The sequence below is a fragment of the Tyto alba genome, unplaced genomic scaffold (assembly GCF_018691265.1).
Source record: "Tyto alba isolate M040663 unplaced genomic scaffold, T.alba_DEE_v4.0 Super-Scaffold_2, whole genome shotgun sequence".
In the NCBI taxonomy this organism is placed as follows: Eukaryota; Metazoa; Chordata; class Aves; order Strigiformes; family Tytonidae; genus Tyto; species Tyto alba.
Window position 1 is genome coordinate 23,622,559 of NW_024881282.1, and position 21,265 is coordinate 23,643,823.

The 21,265-nt window shown below is 43.1% G+C and overlaps 1 protein-coding gene across 10 annotated transcripts in view; it reads right to left on the reverse strand.

Annotated features, from left to right (window-relative positions):
* The window catches only part of KATNAL1 (katanin catalytic subunit A1 like 1), a 43,626-nt gene that overhangs the window by 22,042 nt on the left and 319 nt on the right, over positions 1 to 21,265 (reverse strand). The window contains exons 1-6 of one of the 10 annotated variants that reach the window (XM_042793071.1): positions 20,985 to 21,055; positions 14,557 to 14,669; positions 13,071 to 13,162; positions 11,990 to 12,165; positions 3,130 to 3,290; positions 966 to 1,134 (exon numbers count right to left, since the gene is read on the reverse strand). In XM_042793071.1, coding sequence (XP_042649005.1) covers positions 966 to 1,134; positions 3,130 to 3,290; positions 11,990 to 12,151 — 492 coding nt within the window. In that variant the 5' untranslated portion in view covers positions 12,152 to 12,165; positions 13,071 to 13,162; positions 14,557 to 14,669; positions 20,985 to 21,055. Of the gene's footprint in view, positions 1 to 965; positions 1,135 to 3,129; positions 3,291 to 6,076; positions 6,136 to 8,205; positions 8,360 to 11,989; positions 12,166 to 13,070; positions 13,163 to 13,658; positions 14,518 to 14,556; positions 14,670 to 17,000; positions 17,208 to 20,938; positions 21,098 to 21,265 lie in introns of those variants that run through there. The other 9 variants (XM_032982858.2, XM_042793069.1, XM_032982859.2 and 6 more) reach the window with 9 other exon arrangements.

Genomic DNA, 21,265 nt, shown 5'->3' on the forward strand with positions numbered 1-21,265 from the left:
TTCCTGGCACTGACTCCACAGTTAAATTTAAAAATGTGTCTCCGAAACAGCAATTTGCACGCAGACACTTTTTTCAGCAACAAAATACTCCTGCCTTTGACATCACTACTTGATGGTGAATCACTGCTTCCCCTCTTCTCTCACTTCAGCACTGCTTCTTTTTCATGGGTCTTCAGAGGAAAGAATCTCCAGGTTGTTCTAATTTATTTCATTGTTTTTATTTTTAAAACAAAGCCTTCCCAAGAAGCATCTTCTGAAACACTATAATAAATATAAACCCCTTTTCATAAACTAAAGAAAATGAAAGTTGCTAAGAGTTTGCTTTTGCTACATCTCTCTCACATCATTTTCAAATATATAACTTCAAGTAATTTGGCACAGATTTACCTAGCATCAATGCATTTACAGAACTGTCCTGGACTTCTAGGCACACCTAAATTTTACTATGGCACGGCAGATACAATGGTACTGTGGAACTCCAAAAAGCAGAGAAAGGCATTGGTTTCACGTTTGCACTTTTTACATGGAAAACTTTACGAAAGACCTGAACTGGACTCTATTAAAAAAAAAACCAACCAAACAAACAAACTAGTGTGGGGGAGAAGGAGGAGAAGGGACTTTACACCCAACTGACACTGACAGATTAGTCAAGCCCATGGTCTGAGATGGTAAGAAACCCCCATCAACAGGCCACCATGCTTCCTCCCTATCAAAAAAATCTTCTAAAATCAAGACAGAGAAAACATGACAGAACTTTCCTTAACTTGGTGTCATGACTACTAAATATCCCCATGATACACACTTTGTCCATAAGGCAAGAGAAAAGCACCAAGGTTTCTTGCACAGGTTTACTGTGGTTTTTTTTATTATTATTATCTGTATGAAATAACTAAAACTCAGAATGCTTCCCTTTGCCACCTGCTATATCACAGCTCCTCCCCACCACATTCCTTCCCACTTCTTACCTTGTCATCTCTTCCTCTAGCTCTCGATTCCCTTTCACGGCTGCCTGCAGACTTCTCGCCCTTGGATACCGCATGCGCTCTGCCCACAGGCCCACGGGGCTGCAGTCCTGGTGATTCTTTCCTCAAAGGTTTTACTTCTCGGTTGGGACGTTTTATCTGAGGTGGAGCCCTAACAATAAGTAACCACAACAAAAACATGCTAAAAACAGCAAAAAAAGAGCAACATGAAGAAGGAAGCATTCTACTATTTCATTAATTCCCTTAGTAAAGCTGACAAGCCCCTAGGTCTTATCTCCCTATATCTGCAAATCCAGCAACATATTTCTGGTTCTGTCTGACATCCAAAGTAAGAAAAAATACAAAAGAAAAAAAAAGTCTCAACAGTTTCAACAGGACAAAGTTTCAAAATGAACAATACTATTACATCAGCACTCCTAACCAATCTTACAACCAACCAGCACGAAACAGTAAACAATTTAGTAAAAGTCTTCATATTATAGTTTCCTCTGACTCCCAACCAGGGGATTATATTAGGCTACATTTATATGCACAAGTTCTACACAACCAGATGACATTGCTGGTAAAAAAAAAAATAAAAACAAACAAACAAACAAAGTAAACAAACAAAAAAAAAACAACCCCCCCCAAACACAAAAATACAAAAAAACAACCCTGGCTAGTAGCTTTGACAGGTCCCAAAACAAAGGGAGAATTTTAAAACAATCCTCCTACTTCTGACTTCATTCCCCTGTGTGAAAATGTCAAAGCATAAAAATTACCTAGAAAGCAAAAGCAAACAGCCAAACTGCAACCACCTATGCTTGTGTGCATCACCCACAATGTCAAAGAGAACGCCGCAGCGTCACAAGGAGAACGAATTTGGTGTCACAGTCATTTTGCTCTAGGTATTGGGAACTAAAATAAACGGCCAGGATGATCACTCAACTTCAATTATTGTCTGCTATTAAGTCTTTTACTGATTCTTGTTTTGAGTAACTCAAAATTCTCTAACTCCAAAAACAGTTTCCTGGAATATGGCTTAAATAGCGTACACACTTAAACAAACTGCTGGATACAATTGCTACGTTTTGCTTTGTATATATTTTCATCAAACTTAACATCACAGAATAGCTTCTAGTTTTCCTTACTTGCTTGCACAAGATTTAAATTTCAGCTTAAAAAAGCAGATAAACTATTGGGCCTTTATCTCTAAGAAAGATACAAGGATAAACACATCTTGCATTTCACATAACATTACCACAAAAATTCAGATAATAATTTCTACCACTCACAAAAGTAATCAGCGTTAGTATTATTCTATACTTACATTCTTAGGGTTTTTTGAAAAGTGTAGATCCATTTGATAATCATCAAGTACATAAATTTACAAATAAACTTGGCATTCCTTTCTGTTAACCAAGAGCTCTCATTTTACTTTGTTCCCTTGCTCATGGGAGTAGACACACAGCAAAAAATTCTTTGCTATTCTAATGTTAGAAAAATGTTGGCACGATAAATGTTATTCTTGTTTTTAAATTGGATTTGTTCTTTCCAACAACCTGTGTCAAGCTCAATTAGGATGGAAATAGGGATTTCAGAAAATGCACAAGCAGCTATTTTGAGAAAACTACTAGATAACTGAAGTTACCTGAAAGGTGGTTACAGAAGAGAAACGTCATGTAGAACAACATGTTTAGCAATAAAACTAACCAACAGATTAAACACAGGTCATATCATCTGTAGCTAGGGAGTAGTTTCTAACCACCATGTCCTTCAAGATCCTTCAGTTCCAGCTCCTTACTGACTCCACAGCTATCAGTGAATTCAACTGCTTAAAATAAGCTGAAATGGAAATATTTTCTCCCCGCACATGAGAAAGGCAACTGTCACCAAAAGCTCACTTACCTCTCCAGCAGACTCTAGTTCCGGGCATTTAGCTAGTCACTCCTACCACAATAAAGGAGTGACTTTCCTCAGAACTTGTGCAATAAATCCGACTATAGTTTAATTACTTTTTTCCCCAATTAATTATATTTATTCTTTATTACAGATGACTAAGGGGTAACTGAAATGTGATTTTCACGTTACAAATGCATTCAAAAAAACCCATAACATTATGGCAACCCAACTTTATTCCACCCACTCCACTTGAGCGTCTCATTACCTGTGTTCAGCTGGAACAGGAGGGGGCCAAACAGCAGGATCTCTAAAAGGCTCATCTTGACAGGATACAGGGATATCTGCAGGTCTGTCCATTTTAAAACTCTCTAAAGTGTTGACAATGCTCTTAACTTGTTCATATTCTTCAACTAATTCTTGTCGGACCTTGAGAATGACATACCTTATTTAAAAATTGTTATAATTCAAACTTAAAAACAAAAAAGCCCATAGAAAGTACCTCAAAACATACACTACTCTCAAAAGCAGGGACTCCCAGACCTTTCCATTCACAAACCCCAGACCTATCAGGCTGACAATAGATCTTTAACAACAGCATAAACAATTGTATCTCTGTTGAGTTCATCTTCCCGCTTGTCAATGTCATGACCAGACATGATTCCTAACACAGGCATCACTCTTCCATAACATGTGCAGATGCTTAGATTTATGTGTGCGTGTTGACATTTCTGCACCCATACACATACTTTTATACTAGTAAGGGTGCTGTTGGCAGATTTTTAATGTATTTGCTACTATTCTGGCATAAAAGAACCTCTCTGATTACAGTTTCCAAGGTACTAGTTATAAAGCTGGCTAAATCATTAAAACATAATATTACAAAATTAACTTTGTGAGGGACACATCATCATCATCATCATCATCATCATCATCATCATCATCATCATCATCATCATCCAGTCAAAGCACAAGACAAATCTTTGGTGGACTGCAGAGAATTAGAACTACTGCAATAATTTCAAGATTATTTACTTGATATTTGTTCATTTCAATTTTAATCCATGAAGCCTAGGGAAAAATAAAAACTATGTAGAAATTTGCTAAGTTTTAAGTGATACGGTTTGTTGCAAGCTCAAGTTTTGTATGCTAAGTTCACTGGTTCTCAGTACACACCAGCAGACAAAAACTACATTGTACGTTCTTGCTCTGAAGCGTAAGCTTTCAGTGCATTAGCTTAAACTGTGCTAGGATTCATCTGAGTGCACTTGTGCTGCATCTTACCAGTCTTCCACCTATCACTCGAGGATGCTTTCCATCCTGTGGGATCAACCTCCATGCTTACTTTGGTTTTTACCTACTGGAGGGTCATAACACCCAGACGTTACCTCTTCACTGAAGCGTTGGTGCACAGCTAAAACTAAGTCATGCATTGCTGTGCGTGCCTGGAAATCAGTATTGGCATGGCACTCTGCAGCTAAAATTACCTCAGGCCAGTGGGGATCTTGCCTCTTACAGGCTCGCAGCTGGAACTACACAGACATCCTGAACCTTCCCACCCACTGGAAAGGCACACAGGCTCTAAAAGCTCTCGTGAGGAAACACTACGGTGAGGATGTTTGCAGGCTGCCACCAGGCACCCTACTGAGTGAGGCTACAACTAGCACACACGGCACGGCTGAATCAAAAGCCAGGATCTGAAGTCAGCTTACACGAAAACCAAGGAAAGACATCAGGCAGCCAGCTGTGCTAATGTCATGTACCCGTGTGAAAAAGAGCAGGGAAAAATATTGCCTGGGAACACTGTAAGCAGGCTTCATTTTGTGGCAAACAGAGGAAGGCAATTGAGGACAATATCAACAGATGTCAGTGATGTTGCCTGAAATCCAGACTCTCTTTGCGGTACATATCGTGAGCAGATTCTAGGTAATCAATAAGATCAGGAGAATGGAAGTCTGCACATCCAGCCTGTCTGCTGAGGTTATAAATACAGTAACAGCAGATCAGGAACTACTACTAAACAGTATCACACCTTATGACTGTTCTTCCTAATGGTGCTTACTGGTGAAAAGATGTGGCCACTAGCCTGAGATCTTCCCATCTCCCCGTGTCCTTGGAAAGGAACCATGATGGGTACACGCAGGGTGTGGTGTCTTGCCATCACACGTTCAGAAGCATTCCTGTTCCAGCCTAATTTTCACCTGCTCATCCCATTTCCCTCTCACGCTTTCATTTCCCCTCTCAGTACAGTGTCTTTCCTCACGTGCTCTACCCCACATATTCAAAACAGCAGCAGCAACCCCCGAGTTTTGGTGGGACAACTTCAAGACAGAAAGTGCTATCTGACATCACCATTTGCTGGATACGGTGTATACAAAGACTGAATGATTAAATGGTCAGCACTCAGTAACAAACGTACATCACTCCCTTCTGGAAGGTGCCATTCTCCTAAAATACTACCAGGTATATCCCACAGCAACATATTGCTCTGCTCTGTAAGATTTTCAAAAACTTTTCCCACCACAAGAACAAAATAAGAGATTTCAGCAGCACAGAGAAACTCTTCTCTGGTTTAAAACTCAAATCTTGTTTAAGAAGAATAATATCTATAACTGTTTTCAGCAAGATATAAGCAAAGACAAGAGGCAAAGCAAAGGGTAAATCCCAAAGGCCCTACACAGTCCTTCCAACACTGCGTTTACTCCACCAGGAGCTCTATGTGCCTCTGTACAAAAAGGAGCCTTAGGAATGGGAAGAACTTGATCGTTTCACAGAGTAAGAGCAGCCTTCTTGCTTGAACCAGATGGGGTAGCTGAATCTTTCCAAAGGCACAGGACATCCAGCTCAGGCAGGATTGCTCTGGTAAAGACAGTCAATGCTTGACATGGCCCCCCCTGCCCTGCTTTGCTCTCTTTGCTTTCTCATCACACATACAGCAGACACATCCCCCAGTGCAAGAACTTCCAGCTGAGTTACAAATGTGATTGATTACTAACTTGGTTCCTTCAAACTGTCTAACACGCATTCCTCCTGTCCAAAAATAAATCCAGCCAAACAGCTGCTGTGAGGTACAAAGGAATGATACAGCATAAATCCTCCAGGGCACTGCTCCACAAGAGACAGCCGCTTCCCACTTCAGTGCTCCAGGAATACAGACAGGATTCCTCCTATCAGCCTTCCAACATATGCAGAAAAGTTGGTGGAAAACAACTTACTTGCACTGAGGGCTGGAGTGCTGTCATTCAGCTCTCGGGACCAGCAAAGAGAATGGTATCTGAAAATTGAAAGAAAGTGAGGCTTTGATGCCTTGGAAGCTGAAAACAGACTAACAACTGCTGGCCATCTCTTACCCAGACCTGAGCAGACCAAACTCTGAAATAGACACCCTTACCGCTTCGTCAGTACCCAGCAAACCAAGCAACAAAAACCCCTCAATGTACTCAAACAACAGGACCACAAAAGAAAAACAGCTGATAAATTCCTAGAGGCCTTAAAGAAACCAAGTCAGATGAAACCATGCAGAAAGCGTCTTGCAGCTGAGAAACAAATAACCCAGATGCGAGCCAAGAAGGGCTGTGCCGTAATTAGGGAGGTGACTGAACAGTGTCTTTAAGCCATCAGTGCTACTCTGAAGCAACTTCAGGAGGCTGCAAACAGGAAAATCACTGGTCTGGACCTACCCAGTCTCTTTGCCCCAGGTCACACCCCTCCCTTGGGTGCCAGAGCCCTCAGGGGGCTCAGGTTGTAGAGAGCCTGAAGAAAACTTTTAGGTTATTCATGTTTAAGCAGTTTCAGGCAGTAGTGTGAGCCCAGTTAAGAGCTCACAACTGCCAAATGGGAAGATCTCGCCTCTCCTCACTTTTCTGCCCAACCACACTATGCCACTGCTCTTCTGCATTCAGTTCTAGCATCTCCATACGGTAACCCAGATTGGCAAAATGGCAGAAAACTAGCCTAGGAGGGTAAAAATAAAATAAAGGACACTACTGCTAGGTTAGCAAGCTGCTCTGGCTTGCTACCCTGTGATTAGGTGAATCCCAGAACAAAGAATGGCAGGGTGCATAGGAGGGAGAGAAGGTGGTGCAGCTGGAGGGAAGCCTAGGTGGGAAGAGCCTGGCCTCTCTGGGCAAGGCAAGATGTTAACTGGGCTCAGCTACCGTGTGGAACTGCCTATTCCTCAAAGCCATGCTCTGGTACCCCAGCTGCCCCTACCAGCCACCTCACCTCCTCCACAGAAGCAGCATCATGGGCATTGGGTGATGTTGGAAAGCCTGATACAAAGCCTTTCAGCCCTGGGGGTGGCCCCACAGCTTTGACATTCCAGCCCTACGGATTTACAGTATCCAAGCAGAAAACACATCCTAACATGGGAGTATAAAACTCAGTGACCAAGATCACTCTTTCTTAGTGCTAGTTGAAAAACCACTTCAGGCACTTCCTCTGTATTTCACAATCTGGCAACTGTTTTACCTTTGGTATCATCAGCTTTTATTTGCTATGCTAGAGCTTGGACTTCTACACAACTTCCCAGAGCAATCACCCTGGGTATTTTGTACCTTGGGAAATATAAATAACGTGTGGGTTGGGCTTTTTAAAAATTCTATCATGCTGGAACAAAACCAATCAAGTTGCTAGAAAAATGTGTTCCAAACCTGCAATGAGTGTTAGTGTTTCAACAAGCTCCATTTTTAAAAAGTAAAAAAAACAATTCCCTAAATCATACCCAAAACAGATGCCCTGTAACCCAGTCTGATCCCATGGAGCCAAGGTATAGCTCCTGTAATCACAGTTCTTCATGGGACACCTGCAGAATATTCCTTAATTACTCACGAAGTAACCTGCGAAGTGTTAATAAAACAGGCATGAAGCAAAAACAACATAAGCAGAGACTGACTGAAATGTGTTGAAAATTAAAAATAGCAAAAACATCATCATTTATTCTTTAAGCAAGAACACAGTGGACCTCATCACCTGCTCCGGTGAGCATGGTCAGTAAGAGTGCCTTGCTGGCTGCTCCACGCACTCAGAGAATCGTTGAACTCCTGCCCCAGCTCCGGCTGAGGCTCCTCCTGTGCTCTCAGATATTCTGCTACACAGAGCACATGGTTGTAACATGCAGCAGGTTTTGCTCGACAGCCGCTGGCCTTGTCGTAAGCCAGTACTATCTCCCGGGGGCACGCTCTGCTGTCATTCTGCAGCTGCTGAACTGTCACTGAAGCAGCTCTTTCCTACAAGCCAGCTGTCTAGTAAAAAGACTACAACAGCCAAGAAACTCTCTCAGAATAAACAGGGGGAATGTCAACACAAGTAAAGTTCACAGTAGCAGTCATGAGAGTGAACCTACCTTTTATTAAGTAGAAAAAGAGATGAGTTGCTTCTCATTTTTGAATCTTTCCAGTCCCAGCCTGCACTTACATGGATGAGTATGTCTACACGTCAGCCAAGCCTCAAAGCACAACAAAGAAGTATATTTTTCTTTTTCAAATGAACTCGGAAGCCTAGGAGTGAGGATAAGAATGGAGCTACACTCAGCCACCCAAGAGCAAGCTGGGAGCTTCCTAAATGCAAATCAAGTAAGGGTCTCAAGAGCAGGTCACCCTTGATATCCCCAAGCCAAGATAGTTAACAGACAATCAATGACAATGAATTTTCCAAAGGATCAGAAGAATTCTTATGTTGTCACACTTTTGCTTTGTTAGACCCTCCAGGATGCATCTTTTGCCCTTCTGAAGTGCTGCAGGTTGTACCAGATTAATAATACAATCCCTCTCCCCTGGTCAGTGCTGATTTTGAAGTCCCAGAAGCAGTATTGCATCAAGTGGAACTGAGCCAGTCAGTTGTTCCCAGGGGAGCAGATGACACGTTTACATTCTGCCTATCAGCACCAAGCACAAGAAACCCTTGAAATCAAGGTGCCCAGCTGCAAAGCTGAAGCTGTTTGACTGCAACACGAAACACGAGCCACCAAATACTTGCATAGAATATCATTCTGTCCAGACCAACATTTGAAAATAATAGCACCTAAGCAAAGAGAGGTAGATCAAAAGTGTTTGAGTGTCTGACCCAAAATCCCAACTATTTCTAGTTCACCTCTGTTCTACGCTGCTCAATAAACTGCTGGAAAAATCCCGTGTAGTACACAGGGCAACAAAACAGGTCCACCTAGCACGAGGTACCTATTCAGGATGGAGCACCCACTGTAGAAAAGTGACCAGGATGGGGAGAACAATAGTTCATCTAACAGATCTGAGTTGATCAGCTGCAGAGCCACTGCTGTAACTATTCTTTTAGATGATACTCACGCAAACATTCCTATTTTACGAGACAACATGTATGCAAACACCTGAAACTGAATTCAGGGCCTCAGAAATACCAGCAGGACAAACACTCTGTGTGCTGCATACAAATGCACAGAAAGGAAGGGCATGCTTCATACTGCCAGATCCCCTCAGCATCAGCGTCCCAGGAATCCTTCAGGAGGTTCAGGATGTGGATGTGCAGGCCGACAGTACATCTCAGAGAAGAACTGGTTTAAGTAATAATCTTCTCCTTTAACCTTTTATCTACACAGACATTCACACCTCAGACTGTTCCCAGCAGTAAAAGCTCTACCTACCCAGTGTCTGGTAGAGATTGCTAAGCTCCACCTCCAAAAGGTACCAGTGGTATTAACCTCCTCAGACTCCTCAGAGGAAGGAGAAATTGAAGAACCTAAAGAACAGGCTAATTCCATACACCAGAGGAGACAGAATTTCAGGTAAAAATCAATTGCATTCATCCTCTTAACCATGACCTAAAGGTTGCTTTGCTTCTTGTACCACTTGCAAGAAGAATGGAGGTATGGGAATCTTTTGCTTCTGCACATTACTGGTACTAAGTGGGTTAACCCTGAATTTTGCTAAGCTTACGTAATGTGTATGGTATAACTCTTTCATGAGAATGATCTAAAAAGAACATCTAAGTATTATTTTAATATTGTGAATGTGTGTTTCTTGTGATCCAATTTTGAGTTTAATTTTTTTCAGAACAGGCTGTCTGTCAGACAGCTACTGAATATGACTGACAGTTTGGATGTAGCTGCTGTTGGAGCTGGAAAGCAGTGCTAACATCCAGATCACCAGACTCCCTCTTAGTCTGTCCCAAGGAGTGAGAAAGCACAACAATTAGTTATCAAGAGTAAGAAAACAGGTCTACCTCTACAGGTCTCACCAAACCATTCAGGTGCAGGTATGGAAAAGCTAGTGGTTCCAGGGCTTCACTGTTTGTTGTCAGGGCTATATTATTTTGTTCCCATGCTACGAGTAGTCCTATAAATGAATGAGAAAGCAAACAGCCTGGGGACTGGCACCTTTTTTTTTTTTTTTTTTTTTTTTTTTCCAATCACACTTCTTACTTTTTGGTGTTTGTCCCTGAGCCGAGACTGGCACCAGTAACGCCAAAGCAAGATTCTGACAGAGCTCATCTGCCACCGCTGTGTGGGGAAGTTTCAGAATTAACATGAGTGCACAGCGTGACAGACACGACCCCACCTGCTGCTGATTTTTCTGGGGACAGTTCTCTAAAGCATTTATGGGACACACGCAGGGGCCATTCTGTTTTACCTAAAAGGGATAATTCTGAGAAGGTGCCAACTTCAGATCCTCTGCTAAGGAGCCAGCTACTTTCCCCATGGAATAATCCTGGAAACTGTGTTAATCGTCCTTTTTTACTTGAGGCTTGTCTCCAACATACAGCATGCATTCCGTGGTGCACGGGCTTCTCAGAAGCAGTTCAGACAACGCACAACATCAGGAGACGTGAAGTAAAATTCACAAGATAAGAGCTGTTAATCAATGGAAGAATCAATGTCATCAGAAGAAGCACTAAATACTAGAAGTGAAGGGAGGGCAGTGATGCAGCTGCAGATTGAGGAAAGCCTCATGCTCTACCTTCCGGTCAGCTACAAGTTCCACAGGAACTAAGGACATGCATGGGACATGAACACCCTTGTGTCAGGCATGCCCTGTGGTGGGGAAGAACTTGAATACAAAAACTTGGATGTGAATCTCTCCTCTACAACATTCAGCTTCCTACATCACCAGGAAAGGTAGGCACTATCACCGCTGCTTGTACACTCTCACGCTTTGCAGACAAGCTCTTAATAAGCAGACAGACTTCCACAGTTCTATGATAAACACCTATGAATAGTACTGTCATTACAAAATGATTGCTAACAGCGTTGCATCTACCAGTACACAAAATACTCCATGTTAGTGTCAGATGTTTCAAGCACAAAACCATAACCAAAGCATCTGCTGCAATCAAAAGGAAAAATTTGCTTCTGCTTTTAAGTGACAACATTTAAACATGATAGTTAGAAAAACTTCTTGAAATCATCTCTTCAGCTACTTACTACAAAACTCTACCTCTTATAGGAGCTATGTTCTTATTTCAAGACATAATATTTATGCAACATGAATTCTTCATTCTGGAATACGCCTTTATATGTTTATCCTCCAATTTTATTCTTTTGGATGGAACACATTTTGTACAACGAAAAATGGGACCACAAAATGTAAGGAAAACTTCAATACTTAAAGTGCTAAATGAGGGTTCTTACATTTCACCTGTGGATTACTTCCTTGGCTTTGACAGTACTCTGCTTAGCAGGGAGATGCATGTGTGCAACACTCAGGCTAAGAGTATTACTTGGAATTTCAGAAACCTGATCCGAATTTGTTTTGCACATTGTAGCCTTATAGTTAACTGCTACTCGGACAGCCATTCTAGCCATGCTAACCTATCCACTCACATCTCAGTTTACTGGACATAGATGGTCAAAAGATAGAGCAGCAAAAGGAAGTCCTCAGCAAAATAGTTTTTCCAAAGTATGCAATCACACACACACAGACCAGCGATTAGCTAGACATCCTAAGTGAAAACAACACAAAAATTTATTCAATGAGAACAAAAGAATTCCTTTTGAACATGCCACAAAAATTATTTTCCCATAAATATCAACAAAATGTTGTAAAAAAAAACTGTTGTAAACTTAACTGAAATACACATCCACTACATCTTACAAGGTTTGGGAAGTATAACCTGGTTTTCAAATATCAAGTAATAAAGGCAACCTTGTGTCACCCTACCTGTTGCCATTTGCCCTTAATTGCTGGATCTCTGATTGACTGGCAATGTCTCTGGATTTGCTGGATGACACCCTGGTAATATACCATAGAAGAATCGTAATTCCCAAGGAGTGCATATTCTCTTCCTTTTTTGGCATTATCACAAATCTCTGCTAAATTCATCTTCACTCAGAAATCTAAAAGAGAACATAATCACCAGAGAAAATGAGTTTTACATGCTGTAGAATAATTCAGACTGTGAGACATCAGTTTTGTTTTTTCTCTCATAGCTGAATTGTGTCTTTCCACCCCCTGTTCCCACCCAGACCCCTTCTTTTTCAATCATTTAGCTCTGGAGTATCTCTTTACTAGACTAAGGTTTGAGATCATGAATCAGAACTCTTTTATAGTGATAAAAACCACAACTTCTTTGCTGCCTTTGGCCCCAATGCTGTTAAACTAATGCAAAAAAATTAAATGCCCTGCCCACACTGAACCTAACAAGTCAAACTTTAATCTGTAGATCACTACAATATATTAGCAGCCATCAACCCATGAATCACAAATCACACGAGGCATTAAATTGCTTTTTATACTGTTGTATTACATACGTGCCTAAATGTGCCAACCAGCATCAGGGAAGCCTGCACTTAGCACTTTTGAGAGCCCTCACCCTAGTAAGATTACGATATGGTTGAATGATGGCTCTACTACAAAGCTGAGAGCCTCATTCTGTTTAAATAGTCTTTCAAAGTACTCCAACATCCACATGCTGACTTGGATTTTTTTCATTAAATTTAACACGTCACTTCGGGATTTATGGCAGAGTTAGCCATCCAAATTTAAGATTTCTTAAAACTGTGATTCCCAAAGTACGACCTTCCCCTAGTTCCCAAAACAATTTAAGATTTACAGATTTTATTCACTGCAGCATGACTTTAAGGCAAACCCACAGTCCAACTTTTCCCATTACCATTCAAGAAAGTAATATTAAACCACACATTCAAAAGTAAGCTATGTTGTACAGCTAGGTATGTATTTAAGGTTCAAGATCAAAGAAGTGCCTGCCCCTTTATCTGAATCCCAAAGCCTAGGTCCTTACCACACAAAAAGAGCATCAGTTCCTTTCCCTTGTCCTCTCTCTGACTTAGGATGGATGGGTGGGGTCCCTGACATTCACCCAGATATAAACCTCTGAAAATCAAAAATAAAAAATTATGTTTCATAGCTACGCAATGCAAAGAGTTGCACTGACCAAGGGGGAGGAGGTCAGCTCAGGAGGGTTGTCTGCTAGCTGCACTGGGGGTTTGGCAAGACCGAGGCAGTGGAGAAGAAACAGGGAAAGAGGGATACAGCCAGACGGGGAGAGAGCAGGGCGCAGCACACAGTTGAGGCTGCACAGCTGAAGGCAGCCCGCGATACGGGGGTGCGTGCAGCAAGAGCAGGTGGTAGCAGAGAGAAGCCAGAACAGGGAGAAACAACCTTTTCCACCCTAGCGGGTTATAAAAATGTTAGTAGTTTTTATAGAACAGACAAGATCAAGATGGCATTAAGGAATATGTATCTTATGTCTTTGTATTCCCTCGTGCCTAGCACAGCTCAAACCTCTGACAATAAGTTAAACATATATTCACAGGACCTTCAATCTGCCCTCCCTGAATGCTGCCCACAGCAAACACACACACTCTACCTCTCAACGGTGCCAAACTGATGGTCCTTTCTGCTGCCTGCAGCATCACACCAGCTCTGCTCCACCACCTCTTCACTCCTGCTCCCTGCAACTAAGCCATGGAAACCTGCTACGCTCACTCAAACAGACAGGCCACGCAGCTTCCATGTGGCTGGGGGCTCTGATGCCAAGAACACGCTGCTAGCCCACGGCTGGCACTCCATCGAGCGCAGCAAGACACACTGGGGCTTACTTGTCCTCACGCTGTGCCACACATTTCAGCTTGCAGATCATTCCCACAGGCTGTTACAAACTTCTGAGCAGGAGCAGAACTAAGATGGAAAGAGCGATAACCCTAATTTTGTTTTGTCTCGGTGTTGAGGAAGGGCAGAATACATCATTGGAGAGTTCTACCACTGTGGCAATTAAGACCACTCGATTTTAAAATACAGAAGATGATAACTGATAGGAAAAAGTGATGTCGTTTGCACTGCACTGGAAATAGATAAAAAAATAGGAACTGAATATAGATTACATCCCATCCAGATCTCATGAGTCAACTTCTAAATGAATAAAACTCCACCCGGGGCAGAATCCATTGCCCTATCTTCAAACACATCCAGGTTAGGATCTGCTACACAGCCAGCTTGTCCCTGTAATTAAAGTGATCCTCAGAATCTCTGGAGGTTTTCCCTACACGTAGCAAAAAAGAGAGAGTAAATAAAACATTTCTAAGGAACTCCTGCATTCAATTCCTAGAAATCCATTAAACAGAACACATACTTACTTTAGCTATCTCATGTATCTGTTTATTACAGCTACTTCCCACCCTGCAGGTGTGTGTTTAGCTCCCTTTTGCCTTAAGAAGGCTGACACTCACATCCAACTGCCCTTAAGCCCAAAGGAGTGCCCCGCTCACCGAGGGAGACAGCCTTATCCCCAGTGGAAGCTGGGCCAGCCCACGGACAGGAGACAAGGCAGAGCAGCCACGCCAACACGTGCTCGCTTCAGGTGAGTGGTTAGCACAGGGAGCTGGGAAGCGGGAAGCACAAAAACATACATAGTCTTAAAACTGCAGGGGGAGCCTAAATGAGAGTCTCCCTCCCATTTCCACCAGCACCCAAGAGTTTGGGGGCTTCTGGCCTCATGCTGGTCACACTGAAGCCTGACAGCCGGTGCATCACACTGGAGAGCTTCTAAAGATTGACAGGCACTGAAACTTGGAGCGTACGCGGGGGTTGGTGGATATACACGTATGTACCTACTGAGCAGTCACTGCCTCCAGAGCTAGGCTGACCAAAGCCTCTAGATCTTTCCCTTTGATTCAGGCACGTCAATTTTCACTTATCACGTACCCTAGACACCAAAGCAGGTAATATAGCTTGAAAAGATGAATATAACATCACTCATATACCTGAGACATGTTTGAAAAAGCAACCGTAGACCTCAGTCCTAACTCGGTATTCCCCCTGACCCACGGGCAGTTGGTTCTTTGAGGTCCTACTGCAAAAAGACTGGCTATTTTAAACTAATGGTTAAAAATGGTTTAAACAAACTACAAACCTTTTACGCACATCAGCAATGGCAGCATTCATTCAGAGTAGCCAAAGCGAGTCAAAACAAGTATGTCCAAAATTAAGTAAAAATTATTTTTAGGAAGGAATTCTCTCCTGTATTGTTTTCTGGACAATCCCACTCTTCAGCGCCATGGGTGGAGAAGAAGAGGTAGCTAGAACGAGGTGGGGGCTCTTTCATGTTATGTATTTACTTTTTATTATCTGTTCTACATTGCATTATAGAGTTCATACAACCTTGCAAACATCTGAGGAACCAGAAACACAGGAGTCATAAATAGTGCTTTTGTTGCTTGGGGTTTTTTTTGTTGTTTGGGGTTTTGTTTAAATATTTGTTTTTTTCTATGGTATCACAGCCACATCTTTTAAGTAAATACACAGCCAGGGACAACTGTTGTCAGGTGCATTTAGAACAACTTACACATTACTTGTGACACCAGCTTTTCATTCTATCATTGCGTGGTTCTTTCCTGCACTAGACCATAACAGCTCCACTGCACGTCAAGAGATCCTTGGAGATTCCTTAGTTCACGGATCATTGGCAAGAAGAGACATTACAGACATTCATGTCGGCATAGCTGCCACACATGGGGTCTTAAGCCCACTTGTTAAAAACCCTGCAGCAGCGAGGCTAAAAGGTCACAGGGGATATTAATCTCTATTCTTTCAAGCATAAACTGAGCTGATCCCTATCTGGGGTCAGAAAATAATTTTTCTCCCAGAACTAAAGCAGCGCACAATTGAGCAAGATCCAACCGATAGTCTCTATTTTAACATTAAAGCATTGTACACACAGAAATACATCCGCAGGCAGATACAGTGACGGTGTGGATGGTGGGCAAAAGGCAACAGCTTGTTCAGCACACTATTCCACACTTGGGTGCAACACCAGTGAGAATGCAGGACGACTGCTCCCCTTCAGCCCGTCTCCCCCTTAACCTCACCATGGCAGTACCTGCCCTCCCCTAGGGATGGGGTCTGTACCAGGGGGTTTCCTATTGCTCGATATTGAACATTCAGCTCTGAAAATGTCAAAACAAAAAGCATCTCTGCTATCTTTACATGTCTCTCTTATGCCTGTGTTTTGACACAATCAGTTACGCAACTGCGTCCCATTTTCTCCACACAGGCACTCGACTCTTGCACTGGAGGGATGACGTTAAATGAGAAGTTACTCATTTTTGCTTTACTCTTATTGTTTCAATAGTCGCATCAAGTCTTATTTACTGCCTGCTAATCAGACTCCTCTCCAAATCAGTTGTTAGTTCCTCACTGATAGGGCTATAACATACCTGTTTTTTTCTGGACACGTGCCTTTCTCTGACCAAAATTTTACCCAGGCAGACCAAAAACTTTCCACAGCTCCCTGAGATTACTGGGCATATGGTCTCACATCATAGCAGCTGTGCAGTATTGCTGACTGGACAGCTGAACATCTGGAAAGGCCTGGACATACTCAGATGAAGACTGGTTACTAACTCTGTTTCTCATTTTCTGTAAATCAGCCATGCAGCATGATGTCAGGCATCCTGAAATGCAGAGTAAGAGACCTGACTAATGTCACAAGACGGAGAGCCACACTGTTAGGCACCGTGTTCTGAAATCCAGTGCTGAGATACGATTGTACATCTTCCACTTCTACAAAATAGAGCCAGGATGGCCCTCTGCTGCTGCACAGCCCCAAAACAGGTCGATTGCCACACAGAGCAAAGCAAGGAAGCAAATTCCAGTGTTAAGAGGTTTTGATCTTTGGATTTATCCACTTTTCGTGTGCATGCATTTCTATTACCAGAGTCTAAGCGATGAACTGTAGTTGCTCCTTTCTCAAATTCTTACTGGTTGGAAGCTTTTCCTTACAATTAATTTAAATCTGCCCTTCTTAGTTTAAGGCCATATTGCTTTTGTAAACCAGCTTTGACCAGTTTTGAACAGCTTCTTCTCCCTCGATTATGTTTTCACTCAAAATAGTACAATGATCCTATTTTCCATTTTCTCTTCAAAGTTAAAACCTGTTAAAATAGAGACATATAACAATATGTCAATACCTTACCTGGAAAAGCATAAACTGCAACACTAATTGGAACATTATCAGAGGAAGAAAAAAGCACTTTTTCCCTGTGTGACACGCCATTCCTAATAGAAGCCTACAGAAATCTATTTCTGACAGAAATACGGACTGCATTTCTTTTTTATGTGTTTACTGTATTTAATTTGACTTCTAAAAATAAGTTATTCAAAAATGCAATTATTCAGAAAATTTAAATAAGTCTTGCCTGCTTTATTAGAAAGATTATCCCTTTTATTTTGGACTTGAGTGCCAAACAACTGGTCTTCCTTTCTAATAATTAACTGTCCCTGTTCAGAAGCAATCGCTGATACTGCAGACAATTATCAGGCATTACGTTCGCATGACAAAAACAACATTTTAACTGATCACTGTCAGATAAAATACAAACAAACAAAAGGCTTGCCAAGCTCCACAGCCAAATCTATCTTTCCCTGTCAACTTGGCTTTGTTTAAACTTGCAGCTGTGGTCCCATGGACTGGTGTGGAAGCTAACAATCATTACCTCACAGGATCACAACTCCTGTTAAATATATATATATATATATATATATATATATATATATATATATATATATATATAAAGAAGAATATGGCTCAGTTCCGGCTGATTTGAATTTGAGCTACATTTAAATGGCTTCTTGAATCAAAGATGAGAAGTGTGCTACGCCAGTGCTCCTTTCTTTTTTTTCTTCTGCTGTGTGCACCAGCAGTGACAGGAATGGCTACAGCCGCAGCAGCAGCAGCACTGGGGGTTGCAGCAGGTAATGTCATTGGAGTGTTCACTCCCCATTCGACATGTCACTTCAAAGCAGCACACACACCAGATAAAACATATGCACACATCATGGTCCAGGAAACCCAGCACCAAGGGATCTTTCAATTCAGTTAACTGCTTTCCATTAACTGGTTTTTGGCTTCTTTGCACTAAAACTCTGTTTTGAAATAGCAGACGTAGAGTTAATGGGGAAATGTGTAGGGAAGTGGGAAGGAGAAGCAGCGTGCAGGCAGGCCTCAAACTATTTTTGTGTGGAAAATTCTGAGAGCTAACTTGAAACACAGAGTTGAATGTTACTTTAAATGCAAGTGAAAAAAAATATTCAAATGAAGTAAAGACATTCACCACAAGTTAACAGTAAACACAAATACCTAAGAAACCACTAAACAGTTGGTCAGTGTTTTAATTAGAAATAGTATACTATCGCACCAACCAGAAAGCACCCTGGAGAATGAAATGGCCATTTGCAAAGCATTTGAATTACAATTTTCTGAAGAACGAGAAAGAGGAGAATCAGAGATGCACCTGATTCACCTAAATCTGACTGCAGAATGTAACCTTCTCCAGAACACCTAATGTACCAGCTTCAGGCATATCCATACAGTCGCATCACCATTACTCAGGGTAATGAGGTGTTCATCAGTTAGGCTGGGGAACAGAGAGGAAAGCAACTAACACAAACACTGTGGGGCACACTAGGGAGCCTAACTCCATACACACACAGTTTAGGCAGCAAGAGGCCTGCTACCTCCTTCTCCATCTTAGCTCTGATGGGCCCAGGCTGGCTCCACACATCACTCTCCTCTCCAGCACAGTCTCCAGGGCTTCTGGCATTAGCACCACATCAAACCCAAGCCAGTGTTCAAGTGGCACCAGCCCTGAAGGGACCATCCCTCCTCTGACAGGATGCAGGGCTCAGATACCTGAAGGTTTCTGCAGGGCCTGTCCAGAGCTCAACAAAGTGGAAATCGGCCCAAGTCAAAAATCCCTCTGGCCCTTTGTGGAGCCAGCTGCTTCTCTGCACATCACATGCGTAAGCACTTCTGGCAGAGCAAACATGCCATCAGACTCCCAAGATGGGTCTGTGCAGAGCCAGCTTGGGTTCAAGTTGTTTATTAGGTCGGGCTCTGTGCCAAGAAAGGCTGTGAAACTGCTTCTGCACCTGGCCCTGGATCCAGCATCTCCATGTTCCCACAGCGCTGCAGCTCATGAGCCGTGCCAGACCATAGGCAGCTCCACAAAGATTCAGTTCTGGTGCTGCTACATTCCTAGCGCAGCCAATCTGCAACCCAGATAAACTTTCCATGAATAATTGCAGGTTTAATGGACTCACACATGTGTTTATAACCCTGACTCATAAGGTCAGAATTTAGGCCTGAATACTCTTCCACCTTTTGAATTCCCCTCTGAATTCCAAAGAATTGGCTCTTTAGAACTATGAATGCATATTTTTTTTTAATTAGAATTTTGCTTTTTAAGCTGTTCTAAAGAATAGTATATATTCTTCAAAATATACATTTATAAGCATATTGCTGTTAGTGCTACAGACATCAGGTCTTCAGATGTCTCAGAGCTCATCCCCAGAAGAATCAGCTTTCATTTTTTGTTTTGCAATTATTTACACAGAAAAACAGATAAAGGCCTATTGCTGTTTCCTGGTCTTCCATTTACTTTTCTATCTTGGCACTGTGATTAGCTCAGGGCAGGATCCATTCCTCTCCCTTACCTGCTCAAAAGCCCAAGTCTCCAAGGGCAAAGCACCTTGGAAGCATGCTGCAGGAGCGATGTTCACTTCTGCAGTCCGAGAAGTACCAGAGGCTGCAAGAAGCCTAAGCCTGCCTAGGATGTATCTGATACGGGGTTGGAGGGAAAGAAAAAAAAAAAAAATTGCCCAAAAACCTTCAGCTGCGGTAAAAATCAATCACCCATTGGAAAGAAACCCATCTCTGTGACATCGGAAACTGTATTAGGAATAGATATTCAATATTCATATACAAGGGGTTGCTAATGCACTGATGCTTTTAAGATACAGATTTTCAGAAAAAAAAAATCATTCTAATATACCGATCATAAATATGCATATTTTAAATATGATATGGAACAGAAACCGTTATTCCCCTTTATGCCTGCTGGAGAATACAAGATAAAGGGTAAGACTAATGCTGTCATCAGAGGAAACGGAGAGAGAAAAGAGATAAATGCCAATACTGACCGTGACAGAAATGTGGGCACAACAGAAATGAAGCAAAATTATTTCAAAAAGTAACACCGTGTCTCATGTAGAGATCACCAAGCACAACAAGCTCAACAGAGCCCAAGTGTGGTAGGACGCACGAAACTACAAACTCTAAAGTAAACGGGTTGGGAAAACTTTCCAGGGCCACCAGCTCCTGGCTCCCTTCGACCACTGCCTTCTCCGTACCCATCTACCCAGCCTCAAATCTTCTCTGCCTGCTGCACAGCCCTCCCCTCGCATCTGCTCAGCCACTCCTCCTCCAGCTGATCTCTCCCCCTTTCATCCATCTACCTGTGCTCCCCTGTGACCCTTTCCTTGCGCTCTTTCTTTCCTCAGCCTCCAGTAGAGCCCTCCACTTGCATCCACACGCCATCCAACCCCACCCTCCCCTCAGCGCACCTTCCTAACGTCACCCACCCGCCCGGGTTTCTCCCGCACGCCCCCCCCCATCTCTGCATACCCTCATCCAGCAACACGCCTCCCCTCCTGCAGCCACCCACCCCCCGGCCTGCCGCATACCCCTCCCTGCGCGGCACAGCCCACCCCTCGCACCGCATCCCGCCCTTCCTCCAGTGCCCCCCGCAGACACCGTGCTCCCCTTCCGCACTGCCCCTCCCTCCACACACACACACACACACACACACACACACCCCAGTAACGGGGCACCCTCGAGCCCCGTCCACAGCGCTCCGACCCCATCATCCCCTCAGAGGCGGCTCCGGAGAGACGAGTCGCCACAACGCCCTCCTTCAAAGCGAGCCTCCCCCTCCTCACAAGTCGGTCCCCTCTGAGGGGGCAAACCCGCAGTACCCATCTCCCACCCCACCCCGCCTCGCCGAGCACGCTGGGGTTTGTAGTTCCCACCCGCCTCCTCGCCCCTCAGCCCCAGCGTCTGGGGGGGGGCGCGGACTACATTTCCCAGCAAGCTCCGCGGAAGGGGGGGGCTGCCCTCCTCCAGCCTTTCCCGCTGCTACC